Below are 17,988 nucleotides of genomic sequence, written 5' to 3' on the forward strand. Positions count from 1 at the left end.
AGAGTTGTGAATTCAGAGTTTATTGCAACATACTTAGACATCAGCTGATAACACCACATCACCTTTCCATTGGTGACACTTCTAACATCTTACTATTTAAGAAATCAGTGTCTGAAAAAAAGAAAACTGTAATATATTATTAATCGCAGAGACAAAATGAAAACAATTGAGAAACTAAAGAATAACAAAGACTTTAAGCCACATATAGTCCCTATCAGCATATATTGAAATAGTGATAATACTTGAACAATGGGACACCCTCCTTACCAGCCCAATATCACCCATATGTGCACTGTGTGCACCTTCTGTGTGATTGCTGAATGTCTCTGCTGCAAGAATTTAATCACTGTGGGATGAATAAAGGCTTATCTTAACACTTGAAGTTTGAATTTTTTTTTTCAAACTTCCATGAAGTTCATTTCAAGACATTTTCATCCCTAAATCTACCATACTTCATACGTGGTCAAAAGTCACTCCTGAAAGCTCGTACAGCATTGGATCTATACAGAAACATATCAATGAACCAAAAAATTATATAAACCTACAAAAACTAAACAGTGTGTGGCTGAAATGTTAAGAAGATATTCATGATCTGTATTTCCTTTGAGTTTTTTATTTGATGTACAATCATGCTGCAATTTTATTTAAATGTAAAGGAACAAGTGTAGCTTCAAGCAAAATGTAAATATATAACTATAACAAGGCCATAACTACCCTTGAGGACACCGAGGTCGTGTCCTCGGTATTTTTTTCTTTTTCTTCTTTTTTTTTTTTTGCTTAAATTGTGGTATATGAACTTAAAATAAATTACACGTGAAAATGACTGTAGGACGATGATCTTGGTCTCCCACAAAACCGTAAGGTGATTTTATATTTGAAGAGCCAAGAGTTGGGCATACGTGCTACGCGTCATCAACAACACGCACTGTCGCTATGGTAAGTACCACACTAAAGTTGGACGCTGATGTTGTTACCAGTACCGTTAGTGAGTCGGTCAGTCACACCAGTCACTGGAAGAGGAGCACATGAAGCTAAACATGTAGGTGGTAAATGACTGTGAGAAACATTTTCATTTTCATGTGGAAATATTTTTATTGCAGCCCAGCGTACTATTCTAGGAAACATCGAATCAAAGTGTAATTTTGATTAACTCCGTCAGTAGCGGTCATTAATTTCCATCAGTTCAACATTCATTTTGCGATTGATATGTCAGCAACGTCTTCGATTGAAAATGAAACGTTCATTCAGTGTTGATTTCTCAATGTCGGATGCTGAACCTGTTATGTATTTCTGCGCCGGATACACAACTAGCACAACGCAGCAACACGGCACAGAGCAGATCGAATTTTCAAAAATAATAATAATAAATCATTTTCGGTGGTAACTTGCCCTTACTTAATGAGTCACCATAGTGGTCCTACAAAAATAAATAATGTTTTTGCTCCTTAAGACTAAGAAAAAAAAAGCCAGATTTAAATAATGTAATTAAAAATACGAACCGTACCCACCTAGAAGTTCTGATTCATGACCTCAGTATTTCTTGGGCCCTGCATACGGCCCTGCGCAGGGCTAACACAGAGACAAACAAGCATTCGTACTCACAGAAGTAACACTCTTCCTGATTCTTCCCAAGGTTATATACAGCCTTATTAAACCCTTTAAAACCCAACAGTGTCCATTATCTGAAATGAATGGACTTTGCGAAAGCTCCGCGTCGTCCATTCATTTCTGATAATGGACACCTTGTCGGGCATTATCCCGCTTAGACCATGGCCACTTACGAAATAAATAAATAATACAAGAATTAGAATATAAGAAGCTAAGATGTGGGTGACTTACGGGATGGTTATTTGTAGTGATGTAACGTTCCGTGTCGAGGCTTTGAAGCGTGTGCCGAGTAGGGGAGGGGGCGTTTCAGCGATGGGCGTATCGAGGCTTGCTTCATTTAGGGGAGGAGCTGAAAATGATGAAGTCCGAAGCCTCGCTGCCCGGCTGATACCACGTGACTAATTCAGGAAGTGGTTCGCCTAAGACCTGCCACAACGATTAGGTGTTGTTTTAAAATAAAAACCAACGTGTCCCCTAAACCATAATCACTGGCCATAACTCAACGTTACAAAAGCACAATCATTGTCCATATCCCAACCCCAACCACCCTCACCTCACTGTAAATGATCGTTTCCATTTTCATCATTTTCCATACTGCCAGTATATATATACACAGTATACTGCCATCACTACAATATACATGTTTTGCATACTTCTTTATTTTGCCGACAGTTTTATTCACATGCTTTCTGCAAAATGCCACACACTTCAAACTCATGCAAACTGATATTTTTGTGTCCATTAGATAGTAGATGTCCTACTAGAGCAAATGAAGCTTCAAGAAGCTTCAAGTTTTGGAGTGAACCAACTGGATGAAAGGCTTCAATGCTTCATGAAGCTTCATCTACCCATCACTAGTTTTTTTGTGTCCAGTTTCTCCTGAGTGAGAGGAGCAGACACGCTGCACGAAAATGAATTATCTCGTTATCACAAAAATGAAAATATGTTGTTATCACGAGAAAACGGGTGAATTATCTCGTTATCTCGAGAAACGGAGGAATTAACTCGTTATCAAGGGGAAACGGATGGAATAAAACGTATGTATGTATTACCCTTTAGGGTTTCCATAAATACCCATATGCTTCTTCTCCTTCTTTTCCGGCAGGCTAGATGCCTTGCGGCATGTTGCTGCCTCTCACTGGTTAGTCGTGATAGTGCATCAAAAGGAGATATTTCCTGTAAAAACCCAGGACTGCGTTGATAAATTGGGACTGGTTTTCCGACGACTTTAAAAGGTGCTTCGGAGATAAATTGTTTATTCCAGAGTCCAATACCACAGCGAACAACTGCCCTCTTTGCTCCTTATATAAGACACACTCCATTAAGACATGTTACACTGTCCTGCAGATCCCGCAGAGCCCGCAGAGCCCATCCTCATGTTTTCCCATCTTTGACCGATCTCACGGCAAATCACAATGTCCTAAACCCGAGTCCTGTCATAATTAGCCTATGGTTTGTCTCCCTCCTTTTCCAAGATAGCACTTTTTAGACTTTATGCTGTGGCAAAAAGTGGCGTGCTTTCTCCTCACTCTCCCAATGCTTCTGCCACAGAGCTGTACACTTGTCATTAATGCCAGATCGCCACTCACTCACTCCCATATGCACCAGCAAGTCAGTCTTTCTTCTTAGAGCCAGTTTGGCTGCCTTACCTGCCGTCTCATTTTCATCCACATCCACATGGGCAGGCATCCACAAAAACCCGACTAACACTCCTGCTTTTTCAATTCTGTAAAACAGTATTAATAATTCAATAGCAAGTTCTGGACAAGCTCTCAAATTCCTCTTTTTCAGTGTTTCTAATAATGATGCTGAATCAGAATAGATAACCACCCCCTCTGGCTTTAACTCTTACACCCATGTTAGTGCAGTCAGTTCTGTTGTATAGACTGATACCCCCTCAAACATTTGGATGAACTTCACAAAGTCATATTCTGGAATATAAAAACTAAAACCAGATCTGCCACTCTTAGGATCTTTAGCCCTGACTATATAAATCTGGAGAAAGCCTCCCCAGTAATTCTCCAATTCCACTCTATGTTTCTCCAAACTTGTATATGCAGTGCTCTCATCAAATTTAATATTATTCAAAATGCTGAAATCCACTTCTGGAGTGGGCAGAAGCCATGGTGGTATAACTGGCCAAGAGCATACGAGGGGCCACTCCTTCCCCCAATCCCAGCTTCTCCAATTCCCTGCTCATATTAAACACAAAGCTTTCCTTTTTAACTTTCTCTACTCCTCACTCCCAGGCGTCATTCATTGCAGATTTAGTTGGATGTCCCCCCTGATATCCCATCAAATAAATCACATAGACTACTGCATTGCAAGTTTCTGTCTCCTCAATGATAATGGTGTTTCTCCTATCTCCACATGTAAAACTGGAATTGGGGTAGTATGGAAGGCCCCACAGCATGCTTATGTATTTCCATCTTAACAATCTTAACAATGTTTTAGCTGCAGGTCCAAAACATAAGCAACCATAGTCAATTCGTGACCTTATCATTGCTCTATGAATCATAATTTGAGTATCTCTGTCTGCACCCCAAGAGCAGCTTGACATAAAGTGCATGAAATCGACCATTTTTTTCACATTTGCTTACAACATCCTCTCTATATGATTTTTCCATGTACGTTTTTCATCAAAATATACTCCTAGACACTTGAAATGTTTTACCTTTTCAAAGGTTGTCCATGCATTTTAAATCCACCACTTTCTTGTTACCAAATATCATATATTTATTTTTTTTTCCACAGATATTTCAAATACCCGTTTCTCACCCCAAGCAGCTATTTTGTTCAGAGCCCCCTGGATCTGCCGAGTTATTATTTTTACATTCCTTCCCCTTTTCCAGACAGCGCTGTCATCCGCAAACAAAGAAAACTCAAGGCCAGCCTCAGTATCTTGAAATATATAATTTATCATAATATTAAATAAGAGAGGACTTTCTTCGGGGGGGATAAGCATATGCTGAGTTTGCAGATCTCCAAAGCAGTGGAACCTTTTAAATGAGACGGACCACAACTCGTTTCACTCCGGAATATTTTTGTAGAGGTACGTGCGACTGCTGTATCACTTGGAGGACTAAGCGTATTTCAAAGTAGCTGATTTTTTATAGCCAGTTATTTATTAATGCAGAGAAACTGCAGCATTGAAAAATACTACCAATAACCCATTCGACTCTTGGGACTTGGGACTCCTGGAACTAAAATGGTTGACTGGAGTCCGATAGCGAAGGTATATGACCCGCTTAAAGCAGGCAGCATCGATGGCACGGACGTGGAGCCCCATGACCGGGCAGTATGGAGAGCTATGTGTGTCCGCTACAAACCCAACAAAGGCGTTGTTGGAGACCCATTGCTAACACTGTTCGTGGCCCGTTTGAACCCCCAGACAACTGAAAATAAACTCTGCCAGATATTCTCTCAGTATGGAGACATCCAGCGGCTCCGGCTAGTCCGGGACATCATCACGGGGTTCTCCAAAGGATACGCCTTCATTGAATACAAAGAGGAGCGGTCCATTGTTCGTGCTCGTCAGGACGCCAACAAGCTGGTGGTGGACCAACACGAAGTGTTTGTGGACTTTGAACAAGAGAGAACTCTTATTGGATGGGTTCCACGGCGGCTCGGTGGTGGGCAGGGAGGGAAAAAGGAGTCCGGACAGCTGAGGTTCGGAGGCAGGGACCGGCCTTTCCGTAAACCCATTAACATCGGAATCGGCCCGGTGAAGGAACGTGGAGGGAGGGAGTGGGACTTCGACAAGTCAGGGCTGAGAAACAGGAAGGATCGTGACCGACACAGAGAGACCGAGTGGGGCAGCAGAGAGAGGAGGAATTATCGAGGAAGAGACATGGATGACCACAGACAGGGAAACAAGAGCAGGCATCGGGACAGGAGATGAGACGCCGAACGAGTCAATGTTTGTGACAAATGTTTGAATGAAAGTTCAGATACGTTCATAAAATGGAATCCTTTAAGCAAAGTGGACAAACAATGGAACTGTCAAGGTTCCTGGTGTGTACGGAAGAGTGTGGACTGTGGACATAACGACCATTTAATTCACTGAACATTTTAATAATGTTCGATTTTGGATTATTGGTTTATGTATTTGAGATTGTGGTAATTGACGCCAGCCTTCATCTGTCTTTTCCGTTCATACTAAGCATCTCATTTTCTCTCAGGGAAATGTCACGTAGTAACCGAGCAGTTAGTATTGTGACTATTGTAATTTACCACATAAAAATTCTGCTTTACATTACAATATCAGACTCGTTTCTTAATCTCCTGATGTTTCCAAGTGAGGCTACAGCTAAATGGACAAAGCTTATTTTCAAGTCTCCTATAAAGCAGATCAGGTTGATTTGGTTTCCCTTTTATATATGAATGTTTTGAGACTTCTGACAGTGAAGCTAAAGACCCAGAGAGTTGTGAATTCAGAGTTTATTGCAACATACTTAGACATCAGCTGATAACACCACATCACCTTTCCATTGGTGACACTTCTAACATCTTACTATTTAAGAAATCAGTGTCTGAAAAAAAGAAAACTGTAATATATTATTAATCGCAGAGACAAAATGAAAACAATTGAGAAACTAAAGAATAACAAAGACTTTAAGCCACATATAGTCCCTATCAGCATATATTGAAATAGTGATAATACTTGAACAATGGGACACCCTCCTTACCAGCCCAATATCACCCATATGTGCACTGTGTGCACCTTCTGTGTGATTGCTGAATGTCTCTGCTGCAAGAATTTAATCACTGTGGGATGAATAAAGGCTTATCTTAACACTTGAAGTTTGAATTTTTTTTTTCAAACTTCCATGAAGTTCATTTCAAGACATTTTCATCCCTAAATCTACCATACTTCATACGTGGTCAAAAGTCACTCCTGAAAGCTCGTACAGCATTGGATCTATACAGAAACATATCAATGAACCAAAAAATTATATAAACCTACAAAACTAAACAGTGTGTGGCTGAAATGTTAAGAAGATATTCATGATCTGTATTTCCTTTGAGTTTTTTATTTGATGTACAATCATGCTGCAATTTTATTTAAATGTAAAGGAACAAGTGTAGCTTCAAGCAAAATGTAAATATATAACTATAACAAGGCCATAACTACCCTTGAGGACACCGAGGTCGTGTCCTCGGTATTTTTTCTTTTTCTTCTTTTTTTTTTTTTGCTTAAATTGTGGTATATGAACTTAAAATAAATTACACGTGAAAATGACTGTAGGACGATGATCTTGGTCTCCCACAAAACCGTAAGGTGATTTTATATTTGAAGAGCCAAGAGTTGGGCATACGTGCTACGCGTCATCAACAACACGCACTGTCGCTATGGTAAGTACCACACTAAAGTTGGACGCTGATGTTGTTACCAGTACCGTTAGTGAGTCGGTCAGTCACACCAGTCACTGGAAGAGGAGCACATGAAGCTAAACATGAGCCAAGAGTAGAGCGACTGTTTAATAAAACGAGCTCAAGAGTTTGGGCATATGTGCTGTGCGTAATCAACAACACGCACTGTCGCTATGGTAACCACTACCACACACAAGTCGGACGCTGATGTTGTTACCGCTAACGTTAGTGAGTCGGTCAGTCACACCAGTCACTGGAAGAGGAGCACATGAAGCTAAACATGTAGGTGGAGAGCAGTTTAAGTGGTAGATGAGTATGAGAAAAAAAAAAAAATTCACGTGGAAATATTTTTATTGCAGCCCAGCGTACTGCTCTACTCGGATAGCAAGGAAACATTTTGGTTAACTCAGTCAGTAACGTTACCGGTCGTCAATTTCCATTACTTATTTTGCGATTGATATGTCATTGACGTCTTAGATTGGAAATGAAACGTTTATTCACTGTTGATTTCTCAATGTCGGATGTTTAACCTGTTATATTTCTGCGCCGGATACACAACCAGCACAACGCAGCAACACGGCACAGAGCAGATCGTGCGGGACAAGAAGTCGTGCGCAGAAACAAAATAAAACATCCGGTTAATTTTCAAAATAATAATAAACAATTTTCTGTGGTAACTTGCCCTTACTTCATGAGTCACCATAATGGTCCTTCAAAAAGCCTCAGAATGCCTCGTTTTTACCTCAAAATTTCAAAAGCTCCGCAAGGTTTTATAAGATTGCTGACACATCTGAATACATGATGTTAAAATGGCATATTGTTTTCATTGCTATCAGTTTAATATTTGACTGTGTGTGTTTATAATCTTCACTAAAGGGAAAACAGGATAGGGAGGAAAAGGCTGAATTCATTCTCAGTTTTAAAATGGGATTCATTTGCAAATCATTTAGGATGAGGGTGATGTTCTCTGATAACAAACAAAACAAATAAACCTATTGAAAAGTCATAATAATGATGTTTTTGCTCCTTAAGACTCTGAAAATGGCCAGATTTAAATAATGGAATTTAAAAAAAATATCCAGGGGAGCATGTCCCCGTACCTGCCTAGAAGTTCTGACTCATTACCTCAGTATTTTTTGGGCCCTGCGTACGGCCCTGAACTATAACTATGAATATTGCTGTTTTTAAAGTTCCCTAGCCTGTGATAACGAAGCACTGGCTCCAGAGAGGGCCATAAGCTAAATTTATGGCCTGTACCGGACATCAGTTTAGCTACATGCTATTATCTGTCTGAAATGCCTTTCCTCATTCACATATCAGAGTGGCTGGACGAACATAAAAAGTCAATCTCCTAAATGTTCAAAATTTGATTTCAGTTGCAACATGAAATTTAGCTGTGTTATTACTCATAAATGTTAAAGTAAGTATGGTTTAGGCTCTGTGTACATACCAAGTATAAACCAAGCTTCACACATGAAATGGCAGAGGGATATATAGCTGATTGCAACCTCAGCATTAGACTCCACTAAATTCTACACACTCGACCTTTGAAATCTGTTACATATATTTTCAAAAGGAGTCAGTTGTGATGAAAACTGCACATAAATTAGAACCAATTGTTTTCTGTTCAGTTGCCTGATCCTTGTCTTGGCCATTTAAACATATTGCATTTCACTTATGGGTGGCTCTTTTTTTCACAAGCTGATCCCAAATTATGTCTGATGTCATCACTATCAAACATTAACAGCTCTGGTTTTAGGAGTAGTTCATTCAGTCCAGTGACTCCAGAGACCATTGATTTCTAGTGACTCCATGGTACCTGTGTGGTCATTATCAGTCCATTAGCTCTTCATATTGACCTGGAACTGCAATGCTTATTTACTTAGATTACATAGATATGAATGAGACAAGTTTGTGTGGAAAAGGACTGAATCATTCCAACAATGATGTAACAGGAAATAGCAACTAAAGAATTAACTTCTGTGTGTTTTACCTGTTTTATGCCTGAACTGATGAGTCGGCCATATAATCCAGTTTATAAAACAATAAAATATATGCCAACCTCCACACATAAGCCACAAAGGCCCCCCAAAAAGGTAGATTTTTTTTTTAAACTGGTTTATACATTTTTTTAAAAATTATTATTGTTGAATGGTCATATAATCACAAGAACAAGCTGTGCAAAGCATTATGATGGAAGTCTGCCATAATCACAAATAGTAAATGCCAGTAATAACCAGAGTTATGTGACATGAGAGTCTGAGGTGAAATGGATAGGCTGTCCTGTCAGATGTACATGATTCAGGCTGGTTTCTCATGTAGTGTAAGTAAACATTACCCCTCAGATGTCGTGTTTGATTGTGTCTGCGGGCCTACTGGGACTCATGTTAGGCCAGCCAGAGTAAGTCTCTCTTTGGACTGTGCTGAACTCAATCCTGTGAATCAGAACACAAAGATACAGGTTAGACAATCTCTACATAAAGCCTTTAGGACACTTTGACAAATTTGCTTTCACCTGAAGGCAGGGTTGATGCCAATGTTGTCAGGTTGTGGGAAGGCAGGCGTTCGCCTCCTGCAGCAAGAGGCTGGAGGATGAAAATCCTTCTGATATTGAGACTGCATCTCTGTTATACCATTTTTCATGGCTGTTGGCTTTGTGTGATCTTGGTTACATTCTTGCTCATCCCCTCCCACTTCCCTGTCCTTGTGGCCGTTTCCTGTTCGTGTTTGTCTTGAGGATGTGGGATAGTTCAACTCCAGATGTGTATTCTGAGTAACACGGTCATCTGAAGAGTTATCATAACTTTGTTAAGGTTTTCATCTCATACACATTAACAAAAACTACATAAAAATTGTCAGTTGAGGAAGGATGTCGTAAACAAACTTGACATTTCCACTTCTTCGATCCTTCTGTTTTCTTACTAGAAGGCTTGAAAAATAACTATGTGGTTTCATGCAACTATATTATACATTTTAGGCCTGGAGAGAATCGTCCCCTCAGTATCATTCAGAGAATAATTTTTCAAGTCTGTATATCTATATGCTAAATTATAATACTCATATATATGAGTATATATGTATAGCTATCATAAAACCTTTAATTGAAGACAAGTAATTTTAAATATTAATAGCTAATAGTTTTGGACTATTTCATTATATTGAGACTGAAGGCAACAGTATTTTCACAATTGGGGCCTAGCAGCGTAAGCTGTGAAGGCACCTATTGTTTTAATAGCTTTTCTTCTTCTTCTTCTTCTTCTTCTTCTTCTTCTAATTGTTATTATTGGGGCCTAGCAGTGTAAGCTGCGAAGGCACCTATTGTTTTAGTAGCTTTTCTTATTATTATTATTATTGGGGCCTAGTAGCGTAAGCTAAGAAAGGCACCTATTGTTTTAATAGATTTTATTATTATTATTATTATTATTATTATTATTGTTATTATTATTATTATTATTATTATTATTATTATTATTAGTATTGGGGCCTAGCAGTGTAAGCTGTGAAGGCACCTATTGTTTTAGTAGCTTTTCTTCTTCTTCTGCTTCTGCTTGTTCTTGTTATCATTGATCTACTTTCTGCTGCAATTGAAGTTTATGGCAGCCCCTAGAACGCCATGGTGAAAAGTTTTGAAACTTGGCACATGTATTCAGGACAATCCCATGGTCAACCTCAAGAATTATCCTGCCCATACAACTTTCTACAAACTCTCTAGCACCACCAACATGTCAAAATGCGAAGTGCATTGAGCTTTCATAACTTTGGACCAGTTGGTCCAAATTTCACAAATGATGCCGTATCGTTGGAATCCTTGAATCAAGACAAGTGCAACGCACACAATGGTGTCAATTTTCACCATATTGGATTTTCTGACATTTTGAATTTTATCAAAAACCTTCAAAAAGCATTTCAGGTCTCACAGAGTCCATTTTCCACAGGACTTGACACATAGAATCTTCCGCACAAAAGTTATTATGTAGATTTTCTAATTTTGCTTCCGTTTGCCCGTAGCAACCAATCAAACTCGTCGGCAAAGCCACCAAAAAGGAAGTGAGGCCACATCTCAGCAACCTAACTAACTAACACAGACTCAAGACGACTTCCTTGAGAGTTGGGGCAGTGGGCAGCAGCCCTCTGGTTGGTGCGGCCGGGGAGTATATTGGGGGTTACATGCTTGCTCAGGGCACCACAGCCATGGACAGGGCGGGAGGCAAACCTGTGACCCTTCTAACCCCAAGCTGTGCCACTCACCACTGCGCTACAGCCCCAAGTTTACAAGAAACTTGGTGAATATGGTCTTCAGAACACGTCTGGCTGATGGTTGAAGGTTTCAAGTGTTGACTGATACTCTCAGACATTCCAGAACATTTCATGAAGGACTGTGTGCGTTTGCATTCAAATTTGGCAGCCATGTTGAAGTGTGTAAAAAAAGCCGTATAAGTACAGAGGGCACTTACTTTGTCCAATTTACATGAAACTTGGTGGGTATGGTCTTCAGACCATGCTTGGTTGATGGTTCAAGTTTCATGTCTGAACTTCAAACTGTTTTGCCTCCAAACAGGAAGTAGGCCAATATCTCTGCGATGGATTGATGTATCGACACCAAACTTGGTGTATGGGCTCATGAAGCCTTCCTGAGCAGGCACTGGCTTGCTTGCTATGCTGCTATGCTGCCTGGCACCCCAACACTGCTTGCAGCTTTAATTACTGAATTAATATTGTCTTAGCATGAGAGTAGTGTACTGACAACAGCTCTGACACGATCAAAGTCCAAACTTTTTCCAAATCACACGTGTATGTATTAATCACCCTGATGTGTTTAGATTAATCTCTGAAAATGTCTCATTGTCTTCACAAACACAGCTCACAGCTTAACTTAAAACGGATATGATGATTTCACTTACTGTCTGGATTGAGATATGACGTAAGACCTTTGTCTCTGAGTTGTTGTGTGACAGGCCTGAAGCAGAAAGCCTCCTGTGATGTGGTCTCCATACTGGCAGGAGTGTCTGGATATAGGAGAAATCCTGCAAAAACGCCAGAGATGGTAAAAAAGTTTTAATGCCCTTACTATAGAATCAAAAGGCTTTATACTTTCAAATGGGGCCTTTTTCAGAGTTTAATCATAGTTGTTTTCATAATCATTTCTTTGGCCTGATCCTCACTTGGCATTTACTGAAACCTCCTCAGTTAGCCATGTTCATTGTATTGCTTGAGCTGACAGGCTCAAATCACTATATATAAATCACGGGCTATAAATTATGTCACAGCTCATTATGGCTCATTTACTACGGTTAAATGGTAAATGGTCTTGTTTTTATATTGCGCTTTTCAGTGCCTTGCTCAAGGGCACTTGGGCGCTGTCATGATAGTGATGGTCAAAATCCATGGGAATGATGCCATGGACCTTTGTGATACGATTGATTTCAGAAATAATGATTTTTTTCTGATCACTGAACATGTGACCAATGTGAATTCAAAGACAACAAAACACTATAAGGGTAACTTATGCACATTGCATTTCAACTACAAAATCTGATGAATATTATATTAATATTAAAGCTAAGAATAAAAACATCACCATGCTGGGACAAAGACAAAGAAGTTAAGTTTTACCTGCCACTGTTGGTGGTTCTCCCCTGTAGGGCCGACTGCGCAGAAAGAATTCATGGTGGTGACGGGGGAGCATTTTATCTGTTGGCTCCAGGATCAGAAGCTATAAATACACTGGAAAATACTTCAAGATGAATTTCTTCAGTTGTCATAGAAAGCAGGAAAATGTTGCAAACATTAAAATCATCACAATTTATTATGTTTAAATAACATCCAACATAAAGGAAAAGTTTTATTTTATTACTTACCTCATGTGACTAGGGGGAGAAAAAAAAACAACATAAATCTGCAGTGCATCTCTATGCTGTCTACATTTCTCTGCACTGTATGTGTGTACACAGAGCTACTTAAAGCTTGTTTACTGCAGTAGCCATAGTGTCTATTCTTCTCCACGAGTGGCAGTTTCAGTAGTTACCAACTGGGAGAATAAAGCAGATGGACACCAACAAAGAGCTAAAACTTTGTGGCGGTAGCCAACACATGAACAATAGAACTGAAGAAGGGATTATTCAGTAGGTTAACAGAGTAAAAGAAAGAACTGTCTACTTATGTCATGTCTAACACTGACAGTGACTGGGTGACTGGATGCACACACACAGGCTTACTTCTAACAGTGACTTGGAGATGCCACGTTTAGTCATACACAAAGCCAACAGAAAAAGAAGAAAGGAGCACCATGGCCCTCTCTGTTCAGCTAGCATGACTCCACCTCTATTTCTCTCACATGAGAGGGCCTGTTTTAGCCTGTTTTCAGTAGGTAATTTTACCCTTGTGAAAAACAGAAAATTCTTGCAATTGCGTGAAAAGTTTTGCCAGACCTTGAAAGGGGACATTCCACAGTTTCAGCAGACATGAAAATTTACTCTGAAATCCTAACACGTCAAGAGAAAAGAGCAAAAATGCAATTTTGTTAATTACAGCGCCCCCTAGTGCCCGAATGACACCAAATTTTTATTGCACATTTCGGAGGGAGTCCCGAAGCGTCCGACCAAGTTTGGTCTTCAGAAGTCAAAGTGTCGCCGAGATACGAGCAAACTTCCTGTTTGGTGGTGTCGCTGCCAACAACAATTGGCTAATATGAAAAGTTGGCATGAACTATCAATGGGGCACCCATCAGTACCTGTGGATGTCACAAAGTTATTTCAAATATAAACCCATCAAGAGATATGAGAAAAAATAACATGTTTTTCTAATTACAGCGCCCCCTGGAGGCCAAATGGCACCAAATTCATCATGTTCACTTGGGACCGGGTCAGGACCCATAATGCCAAATGTGATGACAATATGTCACACTATTGCAAAGATATGAGCTCACATCCAAAACGGCGCCTTCGCTGCTGATTTTGATTGGCTGCAGCAGATGAACGAAGTAGAAATTAAAAAACCCATCTACTAACTTTTGTGCGGCTTGGTCTGAAGATAGTCTGTGCCGATTTTCGTGAGAATCCGAATAAATTTGCGCCCCGTGAATCCTTTTAAAGGTTTTTGACAAAATCCAATATGGCGGACAAATTCTTGCAATTGCGTGAAAAGTTTTGCCAGATCCTGAAGGGGACATTCCACAGTATCAGCAGACATGGAAATCTACTCTGAAATCCTAACACGTCAAGAGAAAAGAGCAAAAACGCAATTTGTTAATTACAGCGCCCCCTAGTGGCCGAATGACACCAAATTTTTCCTGCGCATTTCGGAGGGAGTCCCGAAGAGTCCGACCAAGTTTGGCCGAAATAAGAGCAAACGTCCTGTTTAGCGGCACCGCCACTGACAACGAGCGGCTTACATGAAAAGTTGGCATGAACTATCAATGGGGCACCCAACAGTACCTGTGTATGTCACAAAGTCATTTCAAATATAAACCCATCAACAGATATCAGCAAAAACCTTGTTTTTTAATTACAGCGCCCCCCAGTGGCCAAACGACACCAAATTCATGGTGTCCACTTAGGACCATGTCACGACCCATAATACCAAATGTGATGTCAATATGTCACACCATTGCCCAGATATGAGCTCACATCGATTGGCCGCAATGGAAGAACAAAGTGGAAATTAAAAAACCCATCTAGTAACTTTTGTGCGGCTTGGTCTGAAGATAGTCTGTGCCGCTTTTCGTGAGAATCGGACAAAATTTGCGACCCGTGAAAACTTTTGGAGGTTGTGACAAAATCCAAGATCCAAGATCATGACGTATCATGACGTCACATGGTAGGCTGAACTCAGCATGATCCAAGGATCACAAGGATACCTTGTTTGTAAATTTCGGGCGTATCGTTCAAAAGTTACGTACGCAAATGTACCTCCAACATTGACCCGTTGGTGGCGCTAGAGCGTACTTACTGGCAACATGTAACTCAGTCACATTAAATATTACTGTCCTTAAGCGATGTGCAAAATTTCACGACTGTTTACCATACGGTTCTATGGGCTGCCATAGACTCCAATGGCAGAAGAAAGCGGAATAATAATAATAATAAATATAGCTGCATGCAGCAATGAGGGGTCCAAGCAGTTATGGACTCCATGCAGCAAGATGACGCCATGGGGAGAAGCAAAAAACCCGGCCGTCAACGGTTCAAATGAAAAGAAACTAGAAGCAATTTGCATTTCTTGCAGAAATGCACTGTGAATGCCTTCTGCCGATTCACCCGCCACACCTGTGGAAATTTGCGCAGACACGCACATTGCGGCGGCCAGCTTGGGAATCACGCAATGCATTGTTGGATGCGTAGTTTTCCGCCGACATGTGTTTGTAACGAGAGTCTCTGGGTTATATAAAATAATCCTCATTTGCATTCATAACAATGACTGGATACAATCGATGTGCCGTGTGTGGATGTAGCAATGATCGCCGATGTAACTCCAAGTAAATGTACATGCTTATGTCCGTAGATGTCTTGTTAAATGTTCCTAATTTGATGAAGATGTTTTATATCATGTAACTGCTATGGACTGCTATGGAATGTATGTGTAAAGCTTCGGAAAATTAAATTGATGTATGTTGCTACTAGCTTATGTAAGGATAAGAGAGCAATTGTGATCATTACATCATGAACTGTAGTGTGTTATTATTAAATATATCATTAACACTGTGTTGATTATTAATATCAATCCGTTTTTATAAATGCCTACAAGCCTTTCAATGGCGTTGCACATGATCTGCATTTTCAATTGGACCAATTTATATAGTAGCATAAATATATGTCAGACATTTCTAATAAACCAAAGGGATTAAAAAAATCGGTTGAGAATTCAGTGAGTAATGATGATTGTAATCGTTGATAGACCTCTGCCTCAGTTCACTAATACAGTCAGTAAATTGTTGCAGTACCAACGAGCGCCATCTGCCGGGCCCTAATTAGAGGCGCGCGTGTTACTTTATTCAGGGGTGCGCATGCGCACTGCTGAGTGAATTCTCCGGTCGTTCGCTCTGAAGCAGTTTCTTGTCCGAGCTGTTGTGTATCGTTAAAGTTGAACAAAATAACAAATAACACTAAACACAAGTGCTGCTTACTCTCCCACTGATTGTGATTGGGACATAATGCAACGAACGTAAAGACATGAAACGTGTGGTACACGTTTCAAAGGCTGGGCGAACAGGTGACCACCGGGCTCTCTCCGAGGGGAGGGGGAGAGAGGGAGAAGACCGACCGGCATGAACTAAAACAGCACGGACAGTTCAGAAACAAACAACTTACGTCGCGAAAAATTAATATTTCAGCAAGACAAGCAATAGCACTAATGTGGTGGAAGAGCGGCATCTGGGAATGTAATTTACATGTTTATAGGACAAAATTTATGAGATTCCAATGCCAAAACACACAGGAGAAGCGGCAGAAACTAAGACCCCAGAATGCATTGCGCGCTGGCGAAATGGCCGCCCGCCCGCTGTCCCATTCATGTGTATGGGGAAATTTCTGGCAGTTTTTTACAACTTGCATGACAGAAAATAATATATCAGCACGAAAAGTAATAGCACTTACGCGGTGAATGAGCGGCATCTGGGAATGTAATTTATATGTTTATAGGTCAACATTTGTAAGATTCCCGTTGCCAAACACATAGTGGTCGGTAGCTGTTATGGGACTATGATAATTGCTCCAACGGATGTAACAGGGGGCCTGTCTACCTGGCGTGTATAGTTGAGTGATGGGTGTTGTTTGTACGTGTGTAATGTCTGGAACATTAACATACCAATGTACTATACATACCAATGTATAGTGGGCACATGTACGTATGTGGCCGACGTATGGACATGTGCCCACAATGTGGGCGTGCCAGGTCGGAACGCCGGTGTGGAGGACATAGGTGATTTGTATCTAAGAGGGTGCGACAGTACGTGAAAACCAGAGGCCTTCTGAAGATGTTGCGGTGCATGTCATCCTGACTGAAGACTGTGTGTGCAGCACTTCGTAACCAGAAGCCAGATAGTGCACGTACAACTGTTGGAGAGGTAAGGGAGCACACAATACGGGTTTGTTTCACAGTGGTCAATGTCATTCAATTCAATTCAGTTTTATTTATATAGCGCCAATAACAATACAAATTGTCTCAAGACGCTTCACAAAAACCAGAATGCAACCTCCAGAGCAAGCCTGAGGGCGACGGTGGACAGCTCGTATGGAGGGACCCATCGGTCAGCTCATATGGAGGGACCCATCTGCCGAAGCTGGGAGCTGGTTCCATAGGAGAGGAGCCTGATAGCTGAAGGCTCTACCTCCCATTCTACTTTTAGAAACTCTAGGAACCACAAGCAGACCTGCACTTAGAGATCGTAGTGATCTGTTGGGAGAGTATGGTACTATGAGGTCTTCCATATATGATGGAGCTAGGCCTTTCAGGGCCTTGTATGTAAGGAGGAGGATTTTAAATTCAATTCTAGATTTTAAAGGGAGCCAATGAAGAGAAGCTAATACTGGAGTAATATGATCTCTCTTGCTAATTCCTGTCAGTGCTCTTGCTGCAGTGTTTTGAATCAGTTGGAGGCTTTTTAAAGAGCTACTTTTACAGCCAGACAGTAACGAGTTACAATAATCCAGCCTGGAAGACACAAATGCATGAACTAGTTTTTCCGCATCACTCTGAGAAAAGATGTTCCTAATTTTGATGATATTACGAAGGTGAAAGAAAGCAGTCTTAATCACCTGCTTTATGTGAGAATTAAAGGACATATCCTGGTCAAATATAACACCAGGGTTTTTCACAGTAGTACTGGCGGCCAAGGTAATGCATCCAACAAAAGCAGGTGATTAGATAATGAATCTCTGACATGTTAGAGCCAAATACAATAACTTCGGTTTTGTCTGAGTTTAAAAGTAGAAAATTACATGTCATCCAAGCCTTTATGTATTTAAGGCATGCTTGGAGTTTAACCAACTGATTAGTTTCATCTGGTTTCAT

General features: G+C 40.5%; 2 protein-coding genes and 1 long non-coding RNA gene across 6 annotated transcripts in view; 1 reads left to right on the forward strand and 2 right to left on the reverse strand.

The window, feature by feature from the left end:
- Positions 1–4: 4 nt before the first annotated feature.
- On the reverse strand, positions 5–3,231 carry LOC125021734. Its single transcript, XR_007114366.1, has 2 exons — positions 2,661–3,231; positions 5–2,034 (listed from the first exon to the last, which is right to left on the reverse strand). It is a non-coding gene; the product is annotated as an uncharacterized LOC125021734 (long non-coding RNA).
- On the forward strand, positions 816–5,863 carry LOC125021732 (U11/U12 small nuclear ribonucleoprotein 35 kDa protein-like). Its single transcript, XM_047607888.1, has 2 exons — positions 816–936; positions 4,363–5,863. The coding sequence occupies exon 2, from the start codon at positions 4,817–4,819 to the stop codon at positions 5,507–5,509; it is 693 nt and encodes a 230-aa protein (XP_047463844.1). The 5' UTR covers positions 816–936; positions 4,363–4,816; the 3' UTR covers positions 5,510–5,863.
- A 170-nt stretch (positions 5,864–6,033) lies between these two features.
- The window catches only part of si:dkeyp-69c1.9, a 30,382-nt gene continuing 18,427 nt past the window's right edge, over positions 6,034–17,988 (reverse strand). Inside the window, exons 1-5 of one of the 4 annotated variants that reach the window (XR_007114365.1) lie at positions 12,840–17,201; positions 12,595–12,705; positions 11,883–12,005; positions 9,497–9,767; positions 6,034–9,416 (exon numbers count right to left, since the gene is read on the reverse strand). Coding sequence is in view for 3 of the 4 variants with exons in the window: in XM_047607891.1 (XP_047463847.1) it covers positions 9,323–9,416; positions 9,497–9,767; positions 11,883–12,005; positions 12,595–12,667 (561 nt within the window). In the remaining variant the exon portion in view is untranslated. The other 3 variants (XM_047607891.1, XM_047607892.1, XM_047607890.1) reach the window with 3 other exon arrangements.

The sequence above is a fragment of the Mugil cephalus genome, chromosome 15 (genome assembly GCF_022458985.1).
Source record: "Mugil cephalus isolate CIBA_MC_2020 chromosome 15, CIBA_Mcephalus_1.1, whole genome shotgun sequence".
Classification (NCBI taxonomy): domain Eukaryota; kingdom Metazoa; phylum Chordata; class Actinopteri; order Mugiliformes; family Mugilidae; genus Mugil; species Mugil cephalus.

What these genes read in the sequence shown, in the direction of transcription:
- LOC125021732 (XM_047607888.1), top strand. Translation starts at nt 4,817, where the DNA reads ATGGTTGACTGGAGTCCGATAGCGAAGGTATATGACCCGCTTAAAGCA.